The 27709-nt window shown below is 42.1% G+C and overlaps 1 protein-coding gene across 7 annotated transcripts in view; it reads right to left on the reverse strand.

Moving 5' to 3' along the window:
- The window catches only part of ATP6V0A1 (ATPase H+ transporting V0 subunit a1), a 91053-nt gene that overhangs the window by 48373 nt on the left and 14971 nt on the right, over nucleotides 1–27709 (reverse strand). For all 7 annotated transcript variants that reach the window (XM_088442447.1, XM_088442450.1, XM_088442445.1 and 4 more), the window contains exons 2-5: nucleotides 17406–17548; nucleotides 11621–11699; nucleotides 10103–10200; nucleotides 6306–6434 (exon numbers count right to left, since the gene is read on the reverse strand). In XM_088442447.1, coding sequence (XP_088298573.1) covers nucleotides 6306–6434; nucleotides 10103–10200; nucleotides 11621–11699; nucleotides 17406–17522 — 423 coding nt within the window. In that variant the 5' untranslated portion in view covers nucleotides 17523–17548. The remainder of the gene's footprint in view (nucleotides 1–6305; nucleotides 6435–10102; nucleotides 10201–11620; nucleotides 11700–17405; nucleotides 17549–27709) is intronic.

The raw sequence follows: 27709 nt of genomic DNA on the forward strand, positions 1-27709 counted from the left end.
ATGTTTAAAATTTTAGAAAACACCTTTAAAATTATTCCTCTCTTTTTCCACTCTGCCCTGGGTATTTCCCTCACCATTATTTTGCACAGCAGTGCTCCTCACAGGGAGTGACATGAAAATGGTGCTCTTAATGACAATTATGCCTATTACATCATCAGCGAGCTGCAGCTATTATTTATTTACATTTAAAAACTATGGGCCTGATTCAGAGCCGCTCGCTCTGAATCAGGGCCAGGCTTTTTTTTTTTTTGGAGCGGCCTCTTGGCCGCTCGCATAGCTGTGGGTGAACGCCCACAGCTATAGCGAGCGGCCATGATGATGGTCTCATGGGAACGCCTCCGTCTGGGCAGCCACCCCCCGGCCGCCCACCAAACGGAGCGAGCTGTCACTCAAATCGACAGCTCGCCTCCTTCAGTGCGAGACCCGGAGCGACAGAGTGCCCGTCGCTAGCTGGGTCTCGCACCAGCCGGGTCGATGGTGGCCCACAGCGCATGCGCACAACAGAGCCGGCTCCGTCGTGCGCATGCGCTGTGGGCCACCATCGACCTGGTTGCGAGCGCTCAGCTATTGCGACCAGGTCTGAATCAGGCCCTATGTTTTTTGGACTATACGATCTTTGGATAAAAAAATCACATCACTGTACTGGAATATTTCTCATATGGATAAATAGCTCTTAAAAGTTAATAGGATGCAGTCTTCCTTTTGGGTAATTTATAGCTATACAAAGAAGTTAAATGAAGCAGTGGAAAGATGGGATGTTAAAGGGTGAAGCTAGGATACCACCTGCATGCCATTAACCTACTTTTTGAAAGAAACAAGACCTATTTTGATTGGCCCAGACTGTGCACCAATCAGAATAGCAATCTACCTTACCTTTTTTACCAATATTAATGTACTACACATATAGAAAACAGCGACCTAAAGATGAGCAGCATTCATGTACACAGCCCATAGAGAAGGGGAGGATTGGTGGGTATTCATTTAGCACTTACCTTACATTTTATGAAGTTAACACCCACCCACCACGTTTAAACCTCCCTATAACACTAAGAATTGCAATATTTGCTCAGATATTGGTTAATCATTTTTTTGTAAAAATCCTGGACAGATTTTAAGGAATTACTTTAAAAATGCTGCTGGCTTAACAAACAAAACATAAGCCAGCAATGAGGGGGGGAGGGAAGGGAAGGGAAAAAGGAAAGCAAAGAAACCCGCATGAGAGAGAAACAGAAGTAAACTAGCAGCAATAGAGGGTGAAACAAAAAGAAGAAATCTGTGAGAGAGAAGAGCCAGCAAGAAAGACAAAGAGGGGAGCCAGGAGAGAGAAGGGAGCAGAGAGAGAGAGAAGGGAGCAGAGAGAGAGAGAACGGAGCAGAGAGAGAGAGAGAAGGGAGCAGAGAGAGAGAGAAGGGAGTCGAAAGAGAGAGAACGGAGCAGAGAGAGAGAGAGAAGGGAGTCGAAAGAGAGAGAAGGGAGGCGAAAGAGAGAGGGAAGCTGATTGAGAGAGAAACAGAGAAGCCAGCAGCAATAGATGAAGGGACAGAAGAAAGCAGGCAGCAATAGAAGGAGAAACCCGAAAGAAGCAGGCTGTGCAAATAAATGAAATATACATTTTAGCAGAAAGGATTACAGTACAAATTACAAATAAAGGAAACTTTTATCTGACACCTAACATTACACCATTTGGTTATATAGAAAAAAATAAATTACGCCTGTAGATATAGTGATTACCAATAGAGGGCAATTTAAAAAAAAAATATTGCACAAATGCATTTAAACAAACATCAATGAATCATTCAAAAATAGAAAAAAAAGATTAAATAAATCTCATAAAACTAGGTAATATATTTAAACACATATTATTGAGTTCTCACCCCGCTGGTTTGTCCAAGGATTGAGATCTTAAAGTAAATATAAATAGCAATGTATTTCATAATCTCCAACCACTTTAAATGTAGATGGCCTTCTGAAGAACCTGCCGAATGTAGCGAAACGTGTTAAGGGTACTACGCTCTTCACCCCTTGATGTGTTGTTTCCACTGAATTAATACTGCTATTTGGACAAGTCCTGTACTATCTTGCCCATTGATGGAACATTGCTATTTTGGACAAGCCACACATACACAGCCAAGGACACAACAGCATCACTCATGTGTGGTCTCCTGAAAAAGACCGCAAAAGGCTGTGTTCTTAAACACACAAGGAATCGCTCTCTAAAGTGAGGTGAGCGCTCAATATGTGAACATATAGAAATACTGCTACTTATTGATGTTACCATCCTCCTTCAAGGGCAATTTCTTATAAGGAGCACTCAGTACTGTGGTTGCTGTAGATATTTGCTCCATGCAATATCAAGAGTCATTATAAACTTTATAACTGACAAATATCTACCTGGAGCACACTCCTTATTTAACCACTTAACTGGCGTGGTCCTATGTGATTAAACCGGAGAGGGAGGGGCTTCATCTGGAAAGGTCGCATCACATGCCAGCAAAACATCCCCTAGGTGTATGTATATATATATATATATATATATATATATATATATATATATATATATATACATACATACATACATATACATATACATATACACACACATATACACATATATATATATATGTTTTATTTTTATACAAAATATTTGTAAAAATACCTTTTAAAGTTAATTAAATTAAAAATGCGGTCGTGATGAAACAATTGTCAGTTACTGTACATGGTTAAGAAGAATTTTGCAATAATCATCAGGTGAAAAAAATTTGTTTACAGTTGTCTTATTTCTGAACCTGCGACTATTTCTACAGTTGAAGTGGTTGGAGTTATGAGAAATATTGTTATTTATACTATCTTACAAGATTAAATCCTTGGACACAAACAGGAGTGTGAGAAGTGTGTTTACGAATGTTAACAAGCTTTTTGCTGTTTCATTCAATTTATGTGATTTTATATTTTTTAGAAGGATTCAATTATTGTTTTAGGTTTCAATATTGTGCATTTGAGTAAAAACATTTATTAAAATTGACCTCTAGCGGCAAATACTATAGCAGCATATTTTTTTCTTTGTACTTGTTTGGTGGGATACTATCAGATATGCTCTGATTGCAGCCAGTATTTATAGGTGCTTTATCTAAGAAAAAGTCCAGTTCAAGCACTTACGGCATTCCTTTTCTATTACATTAGGATATAAATATATAAAGAGATATATTTATATACACTGAAGTGACAAAAGTCATGGGATAGATGCCTAGTATTGTGTAGGACCCCCTCTAGCCTAGCGAAGTGCAGCACCTTGATGTGGTATCGATTCCACAAATAGACGGAAGACCTCTGCAGAGATGTTGACCCATTCCATCTGGGTAACTTCCCACAGCTCCCTGATATTTGTAGGTGCAAGATCATGGGTGCAAATGGTCCACTCCTTCACGTCCCCATAAATACTCTATTGGGTTCGGGCGTACCATTCGTAGGAACTCTCCAGAATGCTCCTCAAACCAATTATGGACAACTTGGGACTGATGACAGGGTGCATTATCCTGCTTGAATAATCCATATTTGTGGGGATACATGAGATCCATGAAGGTCTGCAAATTGTCATAAGCAATGAAACGTTGCGGTTACCGGTCAATGACGTGTTCAGGCGTACCAGTGGACCTAACCCATGCCACATGAACACACGCCACATCATTATACAGTCACCACCAGCCTGCACTGTGCCTTGCTGACAACTAGGTCTGCACCACACCTGAACCCTACCATCAGCACAAAACAACTGGAACTGTGACTCATCTGACCACGCATGTTGCCATTCCTCCAGGGTCCAATTAGTGATGTCATGAGCCCAGGTAAGGCGATGTGTCCATTACCGTAGTGTTAACAGGGGCACTCTGGTGGGTTTTCTGCTCCCATATTCCATGGAAGCTAGAAACGCTACACTGACATGCTGGATATGTGTCTAGTACCTCCTGCATTAAATGTGGATGTGATTTGAGCCAGTGTCGCTTGCCTGTTACCACAGACAATTCTGGGCAGACGCCACTAGTCACAATTATTAAGCACCCGTGGTCGGCCGCTGCGCTGTCCATGGAGGGTGGTAATGCCTACCATGAGGTATTCCCAGTACACACAACACCATAGATAAAAGAATGTTTGGAAGTGGAATTTCCCATTTGTCAGACACCCACTATCATGCCTCATTAAAACTTTGATTATTCACATCGCATTGCCATGAGCAGCAAGTGAAGACTCAGTTCTTGAAGTTGATGTGTTGGAAGCAGGTAAAATGGGCAAGAGTAAGGATCTAAGTGACTTTGACAAGGGCCAAATTGTGATGGCTAGACGACTGGGTCACAGAAGCTCCAAAACAGCAGGTCTTGTGGGGTGTTCCTGGTATGCAGTGTTAGTACAACCTAAATTGGTCCAAGGAAGGACAACCAGTTAATCAGTGATAGGGTCATCCGCATGGGGAGTGATGGATAGCCCGTATAGTCTCCCACAGAAGAGAGTTAAGGCACACATCCACTAGACGATTAAATTGAGCGATTGAACGATATTGTTATCGTTCGATAATCGCTTGAAAATCATTTGCAGATTGTTTAAAAGATGTTTAAATATGTCTCCCGCTGGTCGTTTAGACATCTATCATCGTACAAATATGTTGTACAACCTGACGATATTTGCAGATTATTGATGTGCCTTCACTGAACGACTGTTCGTTCAGTGAAGGCACATCACAGACATACAAACGACTGCACGATTATAATGTCGTAATCGTGCAGTCTTTTGCCGTTGTCTAGTGGATGTGTGCCTTTATTGTAGCACAATTTGCTGAAAAAGTAAATGCTGGATATGATGAAAAAGGTGACAGAACAAACAGTGCATCGTAACTTGTTGCATATGGGGCTGCATAGGCGCAGACCAGTCAGAGTGCCCATGTTGACCCCTATCCGCCACCAAAAGTGCCTACAATAGGCACGTGAGAATCAAAACTGGACCATGGAACAATGGAAGAAGGTGGCTTGGTCTGATAAATCATGTTTTCTTTTACATCACGTGAACTAGTGTTCATTCTAGCTCCGGCGCGAGGCAGGGTGCCGGAGCTAGAGAGGCCACGATCTTGCGCACGCCAAAGGCGCGCGCGACCGAGAAGGGGCCGTGGTCAATGAAAAGGGGGCGTGTCTAAGACGCATCCCCTTTTCGTCACTCTTGGGGGCGTGCCTGGCACTTACGGACACGCCAGGCAGCCCCCAAGCCCTGCAGATAGTGAGAATAGATGCCGGGCGCATGCGCCCGGCGTCTATTCTCCGGCGGTGACCGGGTCACCGCACATTTCTTCACCCGTGGGACACTGCGACCCGCGGGTGAAGACGGCTCCCGCAGGCTGTTAGGGCAGGGCGCTTTTTGCCCTCCTTCTGGAGGGCAGGGCGCCGCGCCCCGCTAAAACAGCCTAGCGGGAACGCTACGTGAACGGCCAAGTGCGTGTATATAATTTACCTGGGGAAGAGATGGTACCAAGATGCACTACGGAAAGAAGGAAAGCCGGCGGAGGCAGTGTGAAGCTCTGCCCAATTTCGTCTGAGAAGTCTTGTGACATAGCATAATGTGGATATTACTTTGATACGTACCACCTACCTAAACATTGTTACGGACCAAGAACACCCCTTCATGGCAACAGTGTTCCCTGATTGCAGTGGCCGCTTTCAGCAGGATAAAGCGCCCTGCCACATTGCAAAAATTGTCCAGGAAAAGTTTGAGGAACATGACAAAGAGTTCAAGGTGTTGACTTGGCCTCCAAATTCCTCAGATCTGAAACCGATTGAGCATCTGTGGGATGTGCTAGAAAAATAAGTCCGAGCCATGGAGGCCCCACCTCGCAACTTAAAGGATCTCCTGTTAAAGTCTTGGTGCCAGATACCACAGGTTTTGTGGAGTTCATGCCTCAATGGTTAAGAGCCGTTTTGGTGGCAAGAGGGAGACGTACATAATATTAGGCATGTGGTTGATAGATAGATAGATAGATAGATAGATAGATAGATAGATAGATAGATAGATAGATAGATAGGCTATGTGCATGAGATATAAAAACATAACTGTCCATAAAACATTCTCTCCAACCTACTACCAGGAGCATCATTCTTATCTGATAAAAGGAACATACAGTATAAAGGACTAGTAGAAGTTATAGTGGGCTGAAAACAGGAGCACATGTTAATCTAGTTCAGCAAAAAATTCTAATTACTGTGGAAATAGATGAACCCTTCCTGCTGTAGGGCACACTATTCTGAAATTAGGAAACAAAAAACGCTGACCTCATCGAAAAATTGTTGCGTTTTCCGAAGAATGTATTTTAACTCCGTTAGCTCCAGAAAGTTCCGCTTCAAAGCTTCCTGATTGGTGTTTATCTCTTTTAGTTCATTCTCAATCTTCTCAAAATTGGCCTGTTAGGGAGACATTAAATGATTAAACCCTAAACAGCAATACAGAAAAGACCTTTTAAGGAAAAATGGTAAAAATAAAGCAAAACAATCAAGCCAGAAGGAACATCTTCCTAAACAAAAGTATTTCGATAAATCATGGTGAGCTAATGACTTCAACATTAACAGATTCAGCAGCATTCCAGTGGCATAAAAAAGATGGCTGCTGCCAATGTAGTATTGGGGGTTATGGTTAAGAAGTAATTTAAAACATGAATTTCTTTCTTTCTATATAAGTAACCCGCTTTCTTAGAACTAAAATGCTTATTTGAGGTTTTAAAGGCACAAATATGGTCTTAAAAATGGGAAAGAAGGATCCCTTATCGTCCAACAAGCTTACACATACATACATCCTGCTTCACTGTATCACTTTGATAAAAATAAGAAAATAATAAATTAAAACCCGTCAGGTTTGTTTAAAAGTATCAACAGACAGAAAAAAAGTTGATCCTAGAACTGGAATAGATGGTCCATAAGGCTGTCCAGAAAACAAGCCCTGCTTTGACTAAATGCATCTTCCGGTCTCTGGGAACTCTTGCAGCGCACGTGTACCCCCGCACCTTCTGGTGAAAGCTCATCGGTGGTCTCCCCAGGCACTGTACTGTGGTGCTCACGCATCAGAGTTTAGCCTGACAGGAGATGCAGTACTGTCCTAGACTCTCACTTTCACCTAATCACTGCACCTACTCTCTCATTCCCCATCCAATGCTTCGCCAAACAACAGAGAGCAGAAGTTAACAGTCTTGAAAGGGCTCAGTCCTTGCCAAATTTAATCTGATTATCTTTCAAAGTTTATGTTAATATAAGACACTACTGTCATGGGTGCAACCAGATCTTTTTGGGCCCCATAGCAACATTTTGAAGGGGCCCCTTCCATCGAGACACCTGTCTTCACAGCAGTTGTACATTTTATGTGCCATAGTACTGCCTATAGTGGTGCCAGAGTTAATTTTACGTCCCACAGTAGTGCCTTAGTTCACATTATATCACACAGTGCTTCCAGTTTATCTAATGTCAAATTGTAGTGCCCCAAGTTAACAATATGCCACATTGTACTGCTGTTATGCCACAAAGTGCCCTCAGTGCCACGCAGTGTTTAGTGGGCAATTCAGGGAACCTAGTAGACTACTTTGTGACCTGGGCGCAATTGAATCAAGCCCCAGTGGTGGGCTCCTAAGCCTCTGAGCCCCATAGCAATGGCACCCCCTGCACCCACTATAGCTACACTCATGACTACTGCCATTTTAGATGCTCTTGATATTATTTCAGATAAACTGTATGCATGTGTTATGAAACGTCGCCATGGACAAAGGTCAGCAAGCAATATGTTGACATTCAGAAATGTCGACATGTTATGACATTTGACATGTCAACATACAATTTTTTTGCATATTTTAGCCTAACCATAGAAAATAACACAAAAATGTACTGTTGCATCCTGGTGTCGACATTATGAACATGTTGACATTTTCTTATCGACCTTACGTACATGATGACATTCTGACTGTCGACAGTCTGGTGTCAACATTCTAACCGGATCCCATACTGTAACTACTTGTATACCATTGTTATATTTTGCTATATCTGGATGTTATGCATAATATTTCATACAAGTGTGGTCATTTAGGGCTATTAAGATACTTAATAATTGATTGTTAGATGCTAATGATTATGAATACAATACACAAGAAGTACCTTACCTTATCAATATGCATCAACTTTGAAACTGTTATTTATTGTTGATTATTATTGTGTTCGGTCATTGCAACTAGTATTTATTATTTTGTAGCATATTATACCGGACAGCTACTGTTAATGATTATACCTACCCTTTATACCTCTATTTGACAAAGACACACGCCCCGGCAAATACACGGCTTTGACAAGGAATTTGCAACCTGGGTTTTTGCTTGCAGACACTCTTGCACACTACACCTCATACCCGGGAAATTCCCGGGTCTACGCCTTTCAGACATAAGCTGGGTTTGCCCTGGTTTTTCAGTGTTTTGTCATTGAAAGGAGACGCTTTTTTGGCTCAGAATAATGAGGTCATGCAAAGGTGAGGGTTGGCTATAAAGTGACTGGCTGTAATCATGGCCAACGAATTGCACGTGTAGCCTGACAACCTTGATTGCTGTTGTTGATTTGCTGTATTACACAGCAAATGATGCCTGAATGAAGCTGCTCACTCTGTTCTTCATTGCACAGTGGGATAGCCAGAGGAGAAAGGAGCATTTTATAGTCGAGAGGGAGATTAACCGTCGCCATTATTTACTCCGCTGATGAGGTCATCAGAATCTGCCTCAAGCAGCCCCGAAAAGGTCAATGAGCTTATTCTAGGTACGACCCAGGTCTAAAAACCCAGGTCGTACCATTCAGACATAAGCCAGGTCATTGACCCGGGAAAACCCCTAGTTGACTCCAGGGGCACAGGCCAGGGTCTGTCAACCCAGGTTGGTACCTTTAAGACATAGGCCGGACTTGGGTCGTTTTGCTATGCCCTGGCAAATTCCGGGGTTTCTCTGTACATTTGAGAGGGATATTACTGACCAACTCTGTGCTCATCTGGACATGTTTAGCCTAAATAGTGGATTTCTACTGTAATTGCTCATCACCTCTACAATTTTCGCCTTTCTTTTCTTATTGTTGTCTCGTGAACTATGTGTTTATAAGTGATAAGGGGACTTTCCTTACCTGACATATGGTATGTCCAGGTTCAATTAACTAGACAGTCCAGCACATATCCCAACTCAGCCTAAATGTTAGATTTTGTTCTATGGGGGGTATTTATCAAAGCTGGGAGAGATAAAATTGTGAGAGAATCAGCTTCCAATTTACATTTTACAGGCTGTGTTTAAAAAATTATAATTAGGAGCTGATTGGTTGGTAATTTGTTTATTTTCAATTATATCACTCTCCCAGCTTTGATAAATATACCCTTTTGTCAGTGTGTACTTGTGAGCCCAAGTGTTTAATACAATTTTTCATCAATAATTTGCTTATTTGTACCTAGAAGTGTGCCTCCACAAGTACTTTTCTCTTCATTTTTGAAAGTATATTTTATTTTGCTTTGTGCATTATGTGTGTGTGCTTAATAAAAATTATCAATATCACACAGCCTCAGAGAAAGAGTAATATATTAATATGGTGTTCATTACCTGAGGTATGTATGGTCTCAGTTTGCTTCCTAGTACAAGCCAATGTAACAACATGGCTAGGGAGTTGTAATTAAGAGGTAGGAGGCCTGGAAGCAAACATCGGTCCGTCCTACATTTACACATAGTGTGTGCTGATATGCTAATATATTATGCTCTTTCATAACAGGAGGGAGGACAGAGGAAATCATTTTGGTGCAACGCATACATAGAGCACAATGCATTCTGCAAAAAATAAACCGAACTTAGTTAAATCAATTATTTATTTGTTCTCCTTGTGTAAATAAATACCCACTTTTAGAGACAGCAGAATGACAGCAGCAGTCAGCAAACGATTGTGAAAATGATGTTGAGTCCAAACTAAATTTATGAATTCACTAGCTTTAATATATTTTGATTTTTGAAAGTTTAATTGAATTTTAAATATATTATTTATTATGTCACACAAATTAATAAAGCAATGATTTTCAGTCTCACCTCAAGGTCAATCATGTCCCTAGGGAAGGGAACTTCTGGGTTCTCCCCTGTATCGAGAATTGGGATACTTGCTTTCTTAATCTCCTTCTCCACAAATCCTGTAAGAAGAGAAACACTCTTAAAACTGCTCAGCCCTTTAGAGATAAGAGTCATCATGTAGTGTGCTTGGGCTCTACCCTACATGAACTAAAGGCCCCCATACATCAGCAATTGATTGCAGCAATCGTGCAATTTGCAATCGATTGTATATAAAACTCTTTCCCTTTTTCAATCGACTGCAGAATTGCCACAATCGATTGCAGATTGCAGAATTGCCACAATCGATTGAAAAAGGGAAAGAGGGCCTGATTCAGAGCCGCTCGTAAGCGGCCGCTCGTTCGCTCCGAGCGATGTTCGCACAACTGCGCATGCGTATGGGTCGTAATGCGCATGCGCCAACCAGTCAGTGCGGTCGGAAATCGAGCGCTCGCAAAATAGCGAGTGCCTGCTAATTTGAGTGACAGGATGAGGCGTTTGTGGGTGGTAACAGGGGAAGGTGCTTGAAAACGGGGAGTGGTGATCCGAACGCAGGCGTGCCAAACGGTCAAAACAGGCGTTTTAAGGGTGTACATAATTAACAAAGCAGCGTCACTTGGTTGTCTCTTAGCCTGAACTGTTCGCATGATTGCGGTAGGAAAATCCAAAATCCAACCACAAGCACTGCGAGCAGTTCAGACGCCTTTCGATGTACTCGATTAATCTAATAAATAGCGGAGATGTTCGTAGGATGCGAGCGGCCAGGGGGCGTATTTACAAAATAGCGAGCGCATGTTTCGTTCGCTCGCTCAGACATAGAGGCGTCAACAGACCGCAAAGAGCGAGCGCTCAATTTAAATATCCGGCCCCTTTTTCTGAACGAGCGAGCGCAAATAGCGTCCGGCTCTGAATCAGGCCCAGAGTTTTATACACAATCGATTGCAAATTGCACGATTGCTGCAATCAATTGCTGATGTATGGGGGCCTTTAGAGGCAGGTTGGTACCATAATGAGTCAAACTGTATAAAAAAAGCTCTTCATAATACATAAGCAGTTTCTGAAGAGGTATTTAAACATTACAGTTACAGGTGCAGGAGCAATAACAGGTTTCTTAGAAATAGTTATTTACTTCAGAACTGCTGCCCAAGGATAAAATCTGCTTGCATGGCACTATTTAAGTAAAACACATTAACTTCAATAGAAAAGCATTCTTTCCCTACAGAGCTAAACCAGAGCACATAAAAATCTTGTTTGACACCAACCCAAGAATTAGTGCGTGCAATGGTTGAACCCAACTGATTTTAATAAAGGGATCATGGGAAACCAGCCTAAAATGGCATCACGTTATTTCAGCATTACTGACAGGTTAAGAATCAATGGTGTAAGGGATGAAAGGGGCATCATTTTAGCTGTGGCTTCAAAAAGCAGGATGGTCAGGTCCTCCCCTGTATACGGTTCTCAGACAAATCAATTAGTAGCTTGGCAAGTGAGCTGAAAACTTACGCAATTTACGGTCCATTTCCTCACATCTTCTGACCTCATTGACAAATTTCCTCTGGAAAACGTTGACATCTGGATTTAACTGCATTTAGAAGTGAAAAATAAATATGATGCCTACGTTGATAAATAAAGCAAATAAGTGGCTTCCTATAGACCATAGTTTCCAAACCTCATTCACCAGGAAGCACTACCAGTGCATGGTTTTCATTTTATGTCTCCCCCATGTCTTCTCTTTTGTTAAACGGGATGCGGAGGATAGTGTACAGATGTTTTGGGGTACTCGCAAGGTTGTCCCCTATCCCCTCTGCTTTTTAATTTGTCCTTAGACCGTTTATTATGTATAATTCAACAATCACTGATTATTCAGGGCATTTCTGTGAACACTCAGGAATTAAAGATAACGGCCTTCCCTGAAGATGTACTGCTTTACCTGTCTAAGCTCATTTCTTCACTACATCATTTATTGGGTGTACTTCAACATTTCTTGGCGATATTGGGTCTACAAGTGAACTTGGATAAATCTACTGCCATGTACCTTAAACTGGGTTGTACTTGTGCACACCCTTTCTGGCATGCTAGTATTCACTTTGAGTAAGCATGTAACAGCTTTACTTATTTGGGAGTTCAGGTTACTAAAAATGCCTCTTTTCTTTACCATATGAATATATTCAAGGGCCTGACAATCCTGCAATAGGAACTGGACGGGTGGCAGACTCCAGCTTTCATACCTAGGCAGAACTAGTTTATTGAAACTGGTATATTTCCTGAGTAAGATGTATCATATGCTTTCACTTCCCCTTATACTTACTTTAGTGAATACTAAAAAGAAAAAAAATTGGCATTTAGTAACTTTATTTGGAATAACAAACAATGATAAATTAGCCTCAAATGATTGCAACAAAATAAAACCAACGGAGGTATAAATTTCCCTAATATTACCTACTATAATCATGGGGCCCTATTGCGCCATCTTCGGGATTGGCTACATAACTTGGACATATATACTGACTCTGCTCTTGATAGCGGGTTTTGTCCCTGACTGTAGTTTTGTTTCCTTTCTGCATATTCCAGACCACGACATCCCTCAATTATTGAAGGATAATCCTGTTTTTTTAAAACAACAGAGTATTGCACACTTTGAGACACAAAACTTATTTAAAACGCCCACAAATCTATCTTCTGCTCCTTTATACAAAATACTGACTTTAAATGTGGTCAGGCTACACGCCCTTTTGTAACCTGGGTGGACCGTGGTATCCGTTCTATAGGCCGTTTGCTAGGCTTACTGTTTAAAGAGGCCTGTCACATTCCAACAAGCAGTGGAGTAGTATGGATTTCTCTCATCTTATCCTTTAGCATACTACAGGGCTCAGCATTACATTAGTCAGGTTGTTTGGCATGTTTCTGTCCAGGGTCGACATAACTTAACGTCAGAATGCAGGGACAGCCAGGTGGCAACGCTGCAGAAGTGTTCTACCAAAATATGGTGGTGCATGGTTAAAGTGGGGAAATTACCCTGATTGAGTACATAGTAAGTATGAAGCACATTGGTACCAATGACACATATTAAGCCCTCATAGTGCAAATACATATCCAGCATGAGATATTGACAGCCTTGCGGAAGAGCACTGATCCCCTTCCTGTGGTTATTAATGAGAACCACAGGAGGTCTTAGCGTTGGAACTACTGGGTCCAGGAAAAAAAACATGAACAGAAAAACACATTAAGGAAGTAAAGATTCATCTTACTATTTCGAATTTAGAGAATGGAGACAGAAGAATGTCATAGCCAAATCCTGGTTGATGTGCAAACCTGAAAACCCCTTTGGTTGAAAGAAATTTAAAATCTGCAGAACCCCTTTGTACTTGTGGAACCTGACAGAGACTGCTTGTAAGAGCCCAAAGACATGCTTGGTAGAGACTAGATTGAAGAATACAGTAGACATCTCTCAAAGTATAAGGGAGCTCAAACCGAACACCCTCTAAAGAAGTTACGGCTCAAGAAAAATTAGGAGAGCGCAAGTAAAGCAAAACATGGCTCACCCCTTTTAAAATGCCAAAACCCTAGTCCCTTAAGGAATAGAAGGAAATGAGAAAGCTGACAAACTTTAATCAGGAACACGTTTCTTGTATTTTCAGATACCTGTGCTAGATGATGGACGACTGCAAGACTCTATGGGCCAGTCTCAGGCAATGAGCAATCCTCATCCATTGTGAGCTTACCAAGACTTTTGAAGATCAGCAAAGTTGGGTGAAACAGATACTCAAATTTGGACAGCCACAGAACAACCAGTGCATTGTTGCGATATGCCACTAGGTCACAACACTGGAGATGGAATTTATAAATTAACTATGATGACAACAGATTTATAGTGACCCCCGCCCCCCCCCCCAAAAAAAGTAAAAGAATTTGGGACAAAAGACAAGTCACTTGAAAAAGGCACCGTTGGCTCAAAAAGAGATAATTCAAACGGTTTATGGCCAGGATGGCATTACAATACGCTGTGTGCAGCACAGGATATAGGGAAGACAAGAAAAGAACTTTAAGGGACTCTAGCTCAGCTTCTCTTCATCTGTTAAGAATCAGAAGAGACACTTTAGGAGTACTGTTAAAAAAATAAGAGGTGAACCAGGAAAGGGGACAATGCTATATGTTCATAACTTCATACGGGATGTAGTCAGGAAGCAAACGGTCTAAATGCCGGCTGCCGGCTTCCCGACTGTCTAATCCCGGCAAAGTACTAATGACAGGCGTTGAAATCCCGACGCCTGTCATTAGACCTATGCCGGGAGACCGACGCCCGGCATACCGAACGAAGGTGAGCCGGGCGCGGACAGCCGCGGGGGGGTGAGGGGGAGTGTTAGGTTTAGGCTAGGGGAAGGGGGGGGTTAGGGTTAGGCACCCCCAGAGGAGACTTAGGTTTAGGCTGGGGGGGTTAGGTTTAGGCACTTAGAGGGGAGGTTAGGGTTAGGCACCCCTAAGGGAGGCTTAGGGTTAGGGGGGAAAGTAGGCTTAGTATACTTACCTCATTAGCGATAGGGATCTTCACCTCTGTCGGGCTTCTGCTGTCGGGATTTGAACCGCCGACCATATGGTATTACCTACTACACCCCTTCATACATTACCTGATAGTTACCAGGATAGGAATCAATTGTCGGGGAAGAGAGGGCAAAAATATGTCTAGTTCAATGAGTTGACAATATTGAGTACCATGAAGTCCAACCCAGAAAGAAACCTGAAAAGGGTGTTTATAGTGATCGGGATCACTTGTCAGTACCTGCAGATTTTGTATCAGCCAGTTTGGAAGCCTAAACGGGCTTCCACTGTTGGATGTAGTTATGCGACCGCCGGTCACCATCCCAACTGCAGAATGCCGGCAAAGGATTTATGATAGGCGTCGAAATACCGGCGCCTATCATAATGCCGATGCCGGAATCCAGGGTGACGAAAGAGGTAAGTCCAGGGCGCCCATCCTGTTCGCCGCAAGGTTGGGGAGGGTTTGGTTTAGGGCAGTTAGCGGGGTTAGCATTAGGTTTTTTTTGGGAGGGGGAGGTTAGGGTTAGGCACCCTTATGGGGGAGGGTTAGGATTAGGCACCCCCAGGGAGAGGTTAGGGTTAGGAACCCCCCGGGAGTAGGCACCCCTGAGGGAGGGTTAGGGGGGGGGGGAGAGGGGAGGGTTAGATCACTTACCTGCCGCTGTTGGGATTTCCTGCTGTCGGGCTCACGCTGACAGGATTTCAACCGTCGGCATTTCAATCCCATTCCTTCTACTGTATTAACCCCAAGGAGCTTGACTGGGATATCCAAATTAGTTTACTATCCAACGAACAATAGGAACTCTCGTGCTGAAACCAACATGCTTAGATGTGTTCATGAGGAGGAAAGTACTATTCCACATCTGTGGCAACTTTTCCAATTTGAGTTTGAAGAGGAAATACGCTGCAGAATACGTGTGCAATATATTAATAACTGGTAATAAATAAATAACGGCTTATTGGATGTATTCTCCTCAACCAAAAATTTCAGCTACAGTAGTCTACACACCACTAAAATGCATCCTGGATACAGGAAGCCAGCTTAAATCAACTTCAGAGGTTGTAAAAAGGCTTTCAAGAAAGCGCACCAGCCTTTTCAAAGAGTGGTGCTGGAAGGAAAGCTGGGTCTGAGAGAGGAATTGTCTTTGCTGTTATTTGGGAGACCTGGAGGTGTACATGTGCTGCAGAAGATTCCATCAAAACCAGGTCACCCTGTAGAAGTGCTCTAAACCACCGGCTCGTGAAAACATTTCTTTGGATCTACACATCTCCTTTATAACAGCTCATTAGTAGATGGTCAATTGATGCATCCTCTTTTAGAAGTGATTCTGATGCTTAGAAGCATGTGATGTTATGAATCGCAGACACTGGAGAGACTCAATGGATTTAAACTTTGAAGCTCAGTTTACTTTGGGCAAAGCCTTGTCAACTCTAGTCTCACTACCCTACATGAGAAGAGATTCATCACAAATAACTATGAGATTGGATGGGAGGAAGGGCTCTTGTACTTCCAAGACTGTGTTTACTGGTCGTTCTTGAGCCTTTTTGAGCTGTATGCAATTGACTGAACAAGATGAAGCCCATGTCTGTATTGGGATGGATGCAATTTCTGCACCTCAAGGATTTCCATTATTTCCTGCAAAGATAATACTTTTGAAAAACAGTGATGAACTGGGCTCTCTCGGGCCCCGACACTACCATTCAGAAAATATATATCAAGACTGATTTCAGCACAAAGAAAACAGAGTTGGAATGGGACCACCAGGAGGAGGATTTGGGTTTCTGTTTGTGCTCTTGAAAGGGGAATATATGTGAATAGGAAACATACATGGCAGTATGATAACCAACTTACCACTCACTAGGCTAAAGTAACACAGTAAGAATGAGTGGATAATAATAATTAAAAAAAAAAAACAATTAACAGTTCCCTGAAATAGAGAAGGTCAGAGAAGAGCTGAAATCAGATGAGAGGCAGCCGATGCTATGGATCATCAACCAGTTGTAGTTGGGAGTCTCTAACATGATGTAGACTAGGGAGGTCACTAGTTTGTATAATGTGCTGGTGGTACAGACCTGCCAAATTACAGGCTGCTGAAGGAGGGTCCATACTGCTGCCCTGTGACACCCTGAATACAGAGAAGTTCTAGGGCATGCACTGAGCAGGGGGGAGTCAGGTGAATACTTGCACCATATGGTACCCCTCAGTATGTAGACAAGTAGAAGAAAGCCAAAAAAATGTAGAAAATAAAACTGCCCAATTCCTTTGTAGGTAATGGAAAATAAACGACGGCCCTAACTGTGTGGAGTTTGTATATTCTCTCTGTGCTTGCGTGGGTTTCCTCCGGGTACTCCGGTTTCCTCCCACACTCCAAAAATATACTGGTAGGTCAATTGGCTCCTAACAAAATTACCCCTAGTGTGTATGTGTGTGTGTACATGTGATAGGGAATATAGATTGTAAGCTCCACTGGGGCAGGGACGGATGTGAATGGCTGAATATTCTCTGTAAAGCGCTGCGGAATATGCGTGCGCTATATAAATAACTGGTAATAATAATAATAAACTGGGAGGTGCAACAATTTATAATGGAGATTGGTCTCAGTTTTTGTTAAGTGCCCTGCGTCATAGAGGTGGAATATAACTATTTTATACTATTTATGTTTTTTTTAAAGTAATTCACTGATAGAATGATAACCAAGGTCAAATCCATATGAGAATCTGACCCTGCAGCACTGATGTACAGTAAACTTACATCACGGAACTGCACTTTTCCCAGTTCTCCCAGTTCGCTGACACAGCAGTAAGCAGCTTCAGACTGAAGGAAAAGCTGCGCTAGCGTCATCTCCTCACTTCGGAAGAGTTCCCCCATCTTTCTAGATTAGTCTGATGGTTAACCTAAAAACAGATAAATAAAGAAAGAACTTTAAAGCAAAACAGCTACATTTATAAAAAAAAATATAAAAAAAAAAAACTAAGGGGGTATTCAATTAGAGGCAAAATCGCCCGATTTTACCGTCATTGGCGAAATCGGCCATCCGATCGGCCGATTTCGTTAATGACGCCGAAAAAGCTTCCGGTTTTCGCCTAAAACATGGAGAAAACTTTTCTCCAGCCTAGGGCAGGTGAAAAATAAATATGCAAAATCCCTATTTTTGGCTAAAAATTTGGAGATTTCTTACAGAACCCTTTGGACAGCCCCCTTAATGATACTTTAGCGGGAAAAAAAATTGTAAGTTACATACTTTGGCGAAAAACGACCGCTGAAATTTCAGTCAAAATATTTATTTTTTCATGAAAAATGCATTTAACATATTGGGTCTGGTATTTCGGAGAGCCATAAGGATGCACAAAGTGTTTTAAACATCACACGTGGCTGGCGCAGGCGGTGTTTTAAAACCGCTAGAAAAAATGCCTGCGCCAGCCACGTGCAATGTTTAAAACACTTGGCGCATATTTATGGCCCTCAGAAATACCAGACCCAATACATTAAACGCATTTTTCACGAAAAAAAATAAACAAAAAACTACCAAAATTTCAGCGGTCGTTTTTCGCCAAAATACGCAACTTACAAAAAAATTCACTAAAGTATCATTAGGGGGGCTGTCCAAAGGGTTCTGTAAGAAATCCTCCCATTTTTACCCAAAAATAGGGATTTTGCACATTTTTCCCCATTTCTCAAAATGGAGAAGAGTTTTCTCCATTTTTACATGAAAATCGGAGACAATATCATCGCTAATTGAATACCGCCCTATATTTTAAAAAAGCTCCAGTCAAATGTTATTTTTTTTTTTTAACTTGCGTTTTCTTTTAATATACAGGAATACAATTATCTTTAAGAGAAAGGCACCGACATTGCTCAACTGACAAAGCATATCAAGGGGTTGATGTATCAAACAGAAAAAAAAAAAAAAATGGAGAAGTGACCAGTTGAGAAGTTGCCCATTGCAACCAGTCAGCATCTAACTAATATGTTATAGAATGTACATGACAGATGCTTCCTCAAAGCTGACTGGTAGCTATGGGCAACTTCTCCACTACTTGAAACATCAACCTCTTAGGGTACGATAAAATAATTAAATCGCTCCCTATCTCCTGTCTAGATAGGGGGGCGATAATTAATTTTTGGGGGGGCACCCGTGCTTTATCTCGCAAGGCGCGCCCAAATAGAGAGGGTTTAGCCGCGTAAACCAGCTAGACCCATCTAAAGTCCTGGTTAGGGCGCCCCCAAACCATGGACTTTTTGCACATTTCTGCTAGCTAGCTCAGGAGGGTGCGAGTAAAAATGTTGGCACCGACGGCTGTCGCGTCCAAATGGAGAAACAATTGAATTGCTCCTTTAGGCGCCCATTAGGCAGAGCTACCGGCGAAAAAACACTTGAATTCCCCCCCTAAATTATGTAAACTGGCTATAATATCACTGGCAACACCTCTTCAAAAAGAAACTAGTCTGCATAGATTATTGCCGATAAAGCCCCAAACTTGTACAAGATAGAGGCATCACAAGGAACCCCTTATATTAGACGGTATTTACATTCTCATAGCAATTTTATAACAACCTGCAATACCAACAGAGACAGAAGAGTGAAGGATGAACCCTAAGAATTCTATGTAGAGGAAGGGCTCTCTTCAGCTGTCCACAATTGACTCACTGAATAAGCGGAAAGAATTCACAGCGCTTCACTTTTTCCACATTTTGTTATGTTACAGTCTTATTCCCAAGTGGAATAAATTCATTTTTGTCCACATCTCTGGAGAGATCTCAAAATGGCGGTGCACCGACGCTTCCTATCCAACCTGATGGAGCTTGAGAGGTGCTGCAAAGAGGAATGGGCGAAACTGCCCAAAGATAGGTGTGCCAAGCTTGTGGTATCATATTCAAAAAGACTTAAGTCTGTAATTGCTGCCAAAGGCTCAAGGATGATCAGTGGAAACAGGATGCACCTTAGCTAAATTTTGAGCTTCATGGCAAAGCCCGTGAATACTTAAGTACATGTGATTTCTTAGGTTTTTTTTTTTTTATTAAATTTGCAAAAATAAAAAAAATAAAAAAAAAAAAAGAACTTTTTACACGTTGTCATTATTGGGTATTAAGTGTAGAATTTTCAGGACAAAAATTTATTTATGCCAATTTGGAATAAGGCTATAACATAACAAATTTGTTGAAAAAGTGAAACACTGTGAATACTTTCTGGATGCACTGTATATGTGCAGCGACATTTTAACCTTAAAATAAAGATTTTCCCTTCCATCTCACACCCTCAGGGAGGTGCACATGGAAAAATGTGAGTTTACCCTGACTGGTTCAGTGTGAGAAATAGTTGCTAATTAGATTGCAAAATGAATTTGCTATATGAATTCACAGAGAAAAACAGCAACTCACACTTCGCACATATTTGGATTGACCCATAATAATTAGCAGCTCCAGTTAGTATATCAGCAGTAGGGCTAAAGAGATATTTAATGAAAAAGTTCTATTAGCTACCAGCGAGGATTCAAGTCTGGATTACAGGGTGGCCACCCTCATGTTGGTAATATAATCTTTATACACCGCTGTCTATTTTTATTCCCATGTTTTGCTTTGTGAGCTATAGATTTATGATGGAACTTTCTCATTAACTATTTATCCCATACCCATTTAGCCCTACTGGTGATATACTAACTGGACCTGCTAATTATTACATTTGTTTGGCTGACGTGAGTGCTTAAAAAAATTCTAACTGATATCTAATCAATTGAAGTAACTATTATAGCCATGGCCAAAAGTTTTGAGAATGACACAAGTATTGGTTTTCAAAAAGTTTGCTGCTTTAGTGTTTTTAGAACTTTTTGTCAGATGTTACTATGGTAAACTGAAGTAAAATTACAAGCATAAGTGTCAAAGGCTTTATTGACAATTACATTAAGTTCATGCAATGAGTCAATATTTGCAGTGTTGACCCTTCTTTTTCAAGACCTCTACAATTTGCCCTGGCATGCTGTCAATCAACTGCTGGGCCACATACTGACTGATGGCCACCCATTCTTGCCTAATCAATGCTTGGAGATTGTCAGAATTTGTGGGCTTTTGTCTGTCCACCCGCCTCTTGAGGATTGACCACAAGTTCTCAATGGGATTAAGGTCTGTGGAGTTTCCTGGCCATGGACCCAAAATGTAAATGTTTTGTTCCCCAAGCCACTTAGTTATCACTTTTGCCTTATGGCAAGGTTCTCCATCATGCTGGAAAAGGCATTGTTCGTCACCAAACTGTTCTTGGATGGTTGGGAGAAGTTGCTCTTGGAGAATGTTTTGGTACCATTCTTTATTTATGGGTGTGTTCCTAGGCAAACTTGTGAGTGAGCCCACTCCCTTGGCTGAGAAGCACATGAATGGTCTCAGGATGCTTTACTGTTGGCATGACACAGGACTGATGGTAGCGCTCACCTTTCCTTCTCCGGACAAGCTTTTTTCCAGATGCCCCAAAAAATCTGAAAGGGGATTCATCAGAGAAGATAACTTTACCCCAGTCCTTCTCAGGCCATTCCCTGTACCTTTTGCAGAATATCAGTCTGTCCCTGATGTTTTTCATGGACATAAGTGGATTCTTTGCTGCCCTTCTTGACACCAGGCCATCCTCCAAAAGTCTTCACCTCACTGTGCGTGAAGATGCACTTACACCTGCCTGTTGCCATTCCTGAGCAAGCTCTGCACTGGTGGTGCCCCGATCCCGCAGCTGAATCAACTTTAGGAGACGGTCCTGGTGCTTGCTGGACGTTCTTGGGCACCCTGAAGCCTTCTTCACAACTATTGAACCTCTCTCCTCGATGATCTGAAAAATGGTTAATTTAGGTGCAATCTTACTAGCAGCAATATCCTTGCCTGTGAAGGCCTTTTTGTGCAAAGCAATGATGACTGCACATGTTTCCTTGCAGGTAAATATGGTTGACAGAAGAAGAACAATGATTTCAAGCTCCACCCTCCTTTTAAAGCTTCCAGTCTGTTATTCTAACTCAATCAGCATGACAGAGTGATCTCCAGCCTTGTCCTCATCAACACTCTCACCTGTGTTAACGAGAGAATCACTGACATGTCAGCTGGTCCTTTTGTGGCAGGCCTGAAATGCAGTGAAAATGTTTTGGTGATTAATGGCCCGCAAGCGGGTCGATGGTGGCCCAATGCACATGCGCACGACGGAGCCGGCTCCGTCGTGCGCATGCGCGAGACCCGGGTAACGACGGGTAAACCGTCGCTCTGGGTCTCGTACCAAAGGGGGCGTGCTGTCGATGTTGAGAGACAGCACGCCCCCTTTGGTGGGAGGGCCGGGGGAGTGGCTGCCCAAACGGAGGCATTCCCATGTGAACGCCTCCGTTTGGGTGCGGCCCCACTGACATCACGAGTAATGTCAGTGGGAGAGATTTCGGCTCTGTGAGAGCCGAAATCTCTCTGGGGCTTGCGGCAACGAGACCCTACCACAAGGGTTCAGGCTTCCATAAAGGTTTTTTTTTTTTTTTTTTAAAGAATTACCATTTTTTACATTAGTACTTCCTGTCTGCAGTCTTACAGCTGTGCATATTTAGTACATACTTTTGTGTTTATTTATAGTGTGTAACTCGGACTCAGAAATGGATAAATTGATTCCTATGGCAAAATTCTTTAACATTTTGTAGTGCAATGGCTATAATGACAAAATTTAACTCTGTGAACGGCAAGATCCTATTAAAGGCTGGGAATTGGTTCTAAACTGAATTATCTCTGTATATCTGTGCCCATTACAGTCCATACAGATTTCTGTTTTTACTGTCACACAACCTGCAAGTTGTCACCAACAAAAAACAGGCATTTTCCAGGTTGTGTGATGTCACCCTAAAGCCTCTTACACAGTGGACGATTTATTTGAACGATAAAGATATCTTTGAACGATATATCATTCAAATCGTCCAGTGTGTATGCACTTACCGGCGAATTATGTGCGCTCCCTCGGGTCGTTAACGATATCCCCTCTCTGTACATGCAGTCCAATGTGGGGATATCGTTAGCAATGCCATGCTGCCGAATGCAACATGGCCCGCTCCCCACCGACGTTGCATTCATCAGCAAGTGTGTATGTAGGCACCCCACGACAGGTCCGCCACATCCAAAATCGCTGGGTGCACACATCGACTAGTGCAGAGGTTCTCAAACTCGGTCCTCAGGACCCCACACACGTCACACAGCAGGTGCACAGGTGTATTTATTACTCACTGACACATTTTAAAAGATCCACAAGTGGAGATAATTATTTAAATTGTGATTCTGTGAGGAGACCTGGAAGACATGCATTGTTTGGGGTCCTGAGGACCGAGTTTGAGAACCTGTGGGCTAGTGTGTACCAGGCTTTAGTATTTTCTTTGGATGATTACACCCCTAAAGTGGTGCTGTAATTAAATATTAAAATACAACTTTTTATATTTAAGGGACTTATGAGGGCCATTCATCTACAGGCGATATCCCATTTTGCCAACACCAATCCACGTTCAAAAACGCAGATGGGTGGACATCGATGATCAGCGATCTGTCTGGGTATTGGCAAAATTCAACATATTAAAAATCCTCGACTCACAGATTCCGACTATTTTCAGGTCAGAATCAGTGAATCAAGATTGTCCAACATGTTGAATTTCTCCAGTCTTCTGACCCCAGCAGAACGGGGAATTGCCCCGATACAGCCTAGAAGGGTAGCCAACTCTGGTCCTTGAGAGCCACTAACAGTTCATGTTTTCCAGGCCACCTGTGGATCTGTAGAATGTGCCTGTTAGGAATGAATGCACCACATGTTTGAAACTGACAGTAATGACTACACCTGTGCACCAGTTAGGTGGTTTGGAAAATGTGAACTGTTCGTAGCTCTCGAGGACCAGGGTGGCTACCCCTGATGATGTATGGGCCCCATTACTCTTTATCTATGAACTACCTGCCAGATTAATATAGTAAACTTTTACTGGGCAGAATACAAACCTCTGCAGGAGGCAAAAAGCTAACGATCAATTAAATAAGGAGGTATCAATGCACCCTCTGCCTCAAACTCACTCTGCAGACTGCAGATCATGTGACTGCTCACTAGGTAGACAAAGACCTGACAGGTATAACACGGTCAAATATATAGATGGAGATGGAACTACAAATATCTTGCTCTCACTGACTGTACCATGTGACTGCTAAGGTTGGCAAATTTCTTGGATCGAATCACTACACACAAACTGACTTCCTGAATGCACAACGATTTTAGTCCACTAATGGTAACCATTTCAATTGGTGTCAAGAGGCTCAAAGACCTTTAAATTGTGTAGCCCAAAAGGTATCCGGTCAGAACGTCGACATGTTCTGTATGTTGACATATAAAATGTCAACATTCACAAATGTCAACACAGTCAAAATGTTGACAATGTTAGTATTATTTATAGGTTTAGGGTTAGAGGGTATCGTTAGGCTAAAATATGCAAAAAAAAAATGGTATATTGATATTCTTGTGTTGACATATTACATGTCGACACCAACAAGTATTACAAGACAGGTGACTGCAATCATACAGTAGGTGGGTATAGGATGGTTGTATAAGCATTGGAAAGACTCCTGCTCATACATGCCTACACTCCCGAAAGTTGCGGGAAGCTCTTGTTTTTTCGGGTAACCCCCAGCACTCCTGACAGTGTAGGCACTTCTCCCGCATCCCGCTCACTTCCTAGTGAAGTGGGCAGAATGGGGGCGGGGCTTAATGACAAGTTTATTATAATTGCGTCATTTGGCTCCGCCCCTATTAAAATATGCGAGATTCACAGGAGTTTTGTCGCGAGGGGGCAGGGCCTAATGATGCAATTGGTCTGGCCCCGCCCCATCACTGCCCAACTGCTACCTCTCCCCAGGCTTCTCCCGGGGAGGGCAGATTAAAAGTCGGCATGTATCCTCCTGCTATCATATATAGGGCAACACCCTAATCATGTGGGATGCTACAGCAGCATGGAATAGTCTCATACAACTCTCAGGTGTTGTGCAGTATTTTGCTTGCTAAGTACTCACTGAAGGTATAAACCAGGGCTGGGGAACTTACTGCCCGGGGCCTTATAATCCCTTCGGTATAATTTGTTCTGGCCCTCAGAGCTTTTTTTTTCTAGCTTCATTTGCCTAGCAGGGTGCCTAGAATGGCACCCTGCAGCCAGAATCTATGCAGCAGTGCCACCTGGAGTGTCCTTAGGATGCTTCAGACGGTCACACCGCTGCCCTTACAGCTCCCTGGAGCATCCTCAGAATGTTCCGGGCATTGCTGTAATCACCGGCGATTGTGGCCCCGCCTACCATATGACGGCACGCGGAGAGGGCATGGCCTAAACCAGGCTCGCAAATAATGTTATATATATCAAAATGGCCCTCGGCAGAAAAAAGGTTCCCCACCCCTGGTATAAACAGAAGATAGTGGTTTATAAATGGGCATGAAATAAAGTTTATGGGTTTATAAATGTACATGCAGTACAGCTACACCTCACTCATTGATAAGCCATGAACAAAAGACACAATGTAGTAATAGATGACTGAAGACTGTGTCACTGCAAACACAGTCTTTGGGGTAAATTTACTAAGATGGGAGTTCTATTAAGAAGTGATGTTGCCCATAGCAACCAATCAGATTCTACTTCTCACTTATCTAGCACCTTCTAGAAAATAATACCTGGAATCTGATTGGTTGCTATGGGCAACATCACTTCTTAATAGAACTCCCATCTTAGTAAATTTACCCCTTTGGGCCGTATTCAATTAGGTGCGAAAAGCAGACTTCGGGTAAAACGTTTCACCGGTCATGTGAAAACTTATCCCTGTATTCAATTCCAAAGACTTTTCGCCGGTGCAGAAAGTCAATGCATTCGAATCTGCGAAAAAGATTCACCTATGAAAGCGGACGAAAAAAAGTGTAGAATTGGGGTTTTGGGGTAAAAACTTGTGGGAACCACCCTGCACCCTTGGGACAGCCCCCCAAAGGCAAAATCTGTCAAAAAAAAGTTTGAAAAAAAAACTTAAGAACACCCAAAAAAGTACTTTCATTTTGGGGGCGAAAAAAAAAACAAAGTTGGGGGAAAAACTTAAAAACTAACAAAATAGACTCCAGGGGGGTCCCCAAGTACGCCCCAGGTGTTTTTAAGATTACAGGTGCTTACAGCAGGTGGATTTTTTTACGTTTCTTAAAACTTCACATTAGCAAATTCAAAATATGCTAGCACCCATTTTCATGTACCTCAAATTTATGGGGAATAGTTATTTTGCTGAAAAAAATATTGCTTAATGCCATTCTTCACCACTTATGCAAAGACGCTAATAGCAAGCTTTTGGGGGGGAAAAAAATACCCAGAATAACTAGAATACCCCTATAGTGATCCTCTATGTTAGTGCAGCTTTTCGGGGGGTACAGACTGTTTTCCCCATTTTTAAAATACTTTTCACTGGTTCCGAATTTGCCGGGTGCCGTTTTCGCCGCTTTCTAATTGAATACGGGGATAAGCAATGACGCGTGTGATATTTTTACGCATGGAAAACCAGCGATGACAGCGAATAGTCCGGCATGCGAAAAGTACGGGACTTTTCGCACCTAATCGAATATGCCGCTTTGTCTTTTATTCATTGACAATGTTCATTCACTTTCATACGATACTAGAGAAGTCACTTCATTGCCGATTTTAAACTCCCACAAAGGTGACATCTTAACATGAATTATCAGCAGCAATGTGAGACTGATTTCCAGAAATTCCTACATCCTACATTACCAGCATGATAATTGCTCGTTGTTACCAACAAATGGTGTAGTAGGCCAGATCAGATTAACAGAGCCGACTGGTTTTAGAACGATATCGGTCCTGGGTGCTCCGTACACAGTCTGATGTTATTGGAGTTGTAAATCGTCTGTTGGGCCTGATTATTACATAAGTGTGTACCCAGCTTAAGTCTATTATTTTACTAGGAACTTGAGACATCAGAATGTGCCCTCGTGAAACAGGTAAGTCACTAGCTGCTAACAAATCAAAAGAGTATTATTTCATACCTCAAAATGGTTGCCTTTGCCATACAGAAGTGGAAAGTACACTTAAATGGACAATTTGCTCCAAAATCTAAAATGGTTTTACTTTTAGCTCAAGGGCTTTTCAAATATTACATGGACCTTGGTGAACACACACACAAAAACTTTATACTTCATGTTACCTCTAGGATCACTTGAAAGAAATGTCACTACCTAAAAGTGTATATGGCAGATAAGGTCAGATTGCCGCTGGGTCTGTGGAAATATCACATGTGATCAGCTGATCTGCCATATAAACAGAAAGCGATTATCTGAGGAATAACTGCTGAAGTTGACAATCCAACTCTACAGTAGCTTTCACTCTTTACTATCAGAGTAGTCATACAAACATACATTGTTTAATTCTACACATTTTGTTTTGCTAGTTTTGATGATACTAATCGAATGTACTGTATATGAATAAAATAGTAATCTAATGGGCACACCATTTTGAAAACTATACATCGTGCCACATCAAATGAGAGTACTCATTTGTTTATTGAAAATAGGATGAGGGAGATTTGGGCAATAGAACCTGCTCCCCCTCTCCTTATCACTGGAATCATAGCACTTTCTGTCCTGTCCAGATTTTCAAGATATACAAGTTTGAATACAGGTAACTTAATTAGTATCTAAGTAATTTTGATAGAAATATTTGTGCTCAAGCATGAATATCCTTAAAGCCTGCCATGGGGAGCAAGTTTGAGAAACACTGGTGTAGAGTGAAATTGTCTGGTGATCACCGCAGACAATAACCACTAACTCTGCCGTTACAGTCCAGGTTTTAAGGTTATCCATGTTTGAGCACAGGTGACTTAATTAGTACCTCAGTCAAATTGATTTAACCATCTGGACTCAAGCATGGATATCATTAAAAACTGGACTGTAATGCTGTGTACACACTAGACGATGTGTGTACCCAGCGACGGCATAAGTGTGATCTCTTCCCCCCACAGGCAAAGGAAACTGTTGCAGCTGCTGAGAAGGAAGAGGGAGAGGGGGG

This window comes from Taudactylus pleione, unplaced genomic scaffold, assembly GCF_031769625.1.
Source record: "Taudactylus pleione unplaced genomic scaffold, aTauple2 ptg000018l, whole genome shotgun sequence".
Lineage (NCBI taxonomy): Eukaryota > Metazoa > Chordata > Amphibia > Anura > Myobatrachidae > Taudactylus > Taudactylus pleione.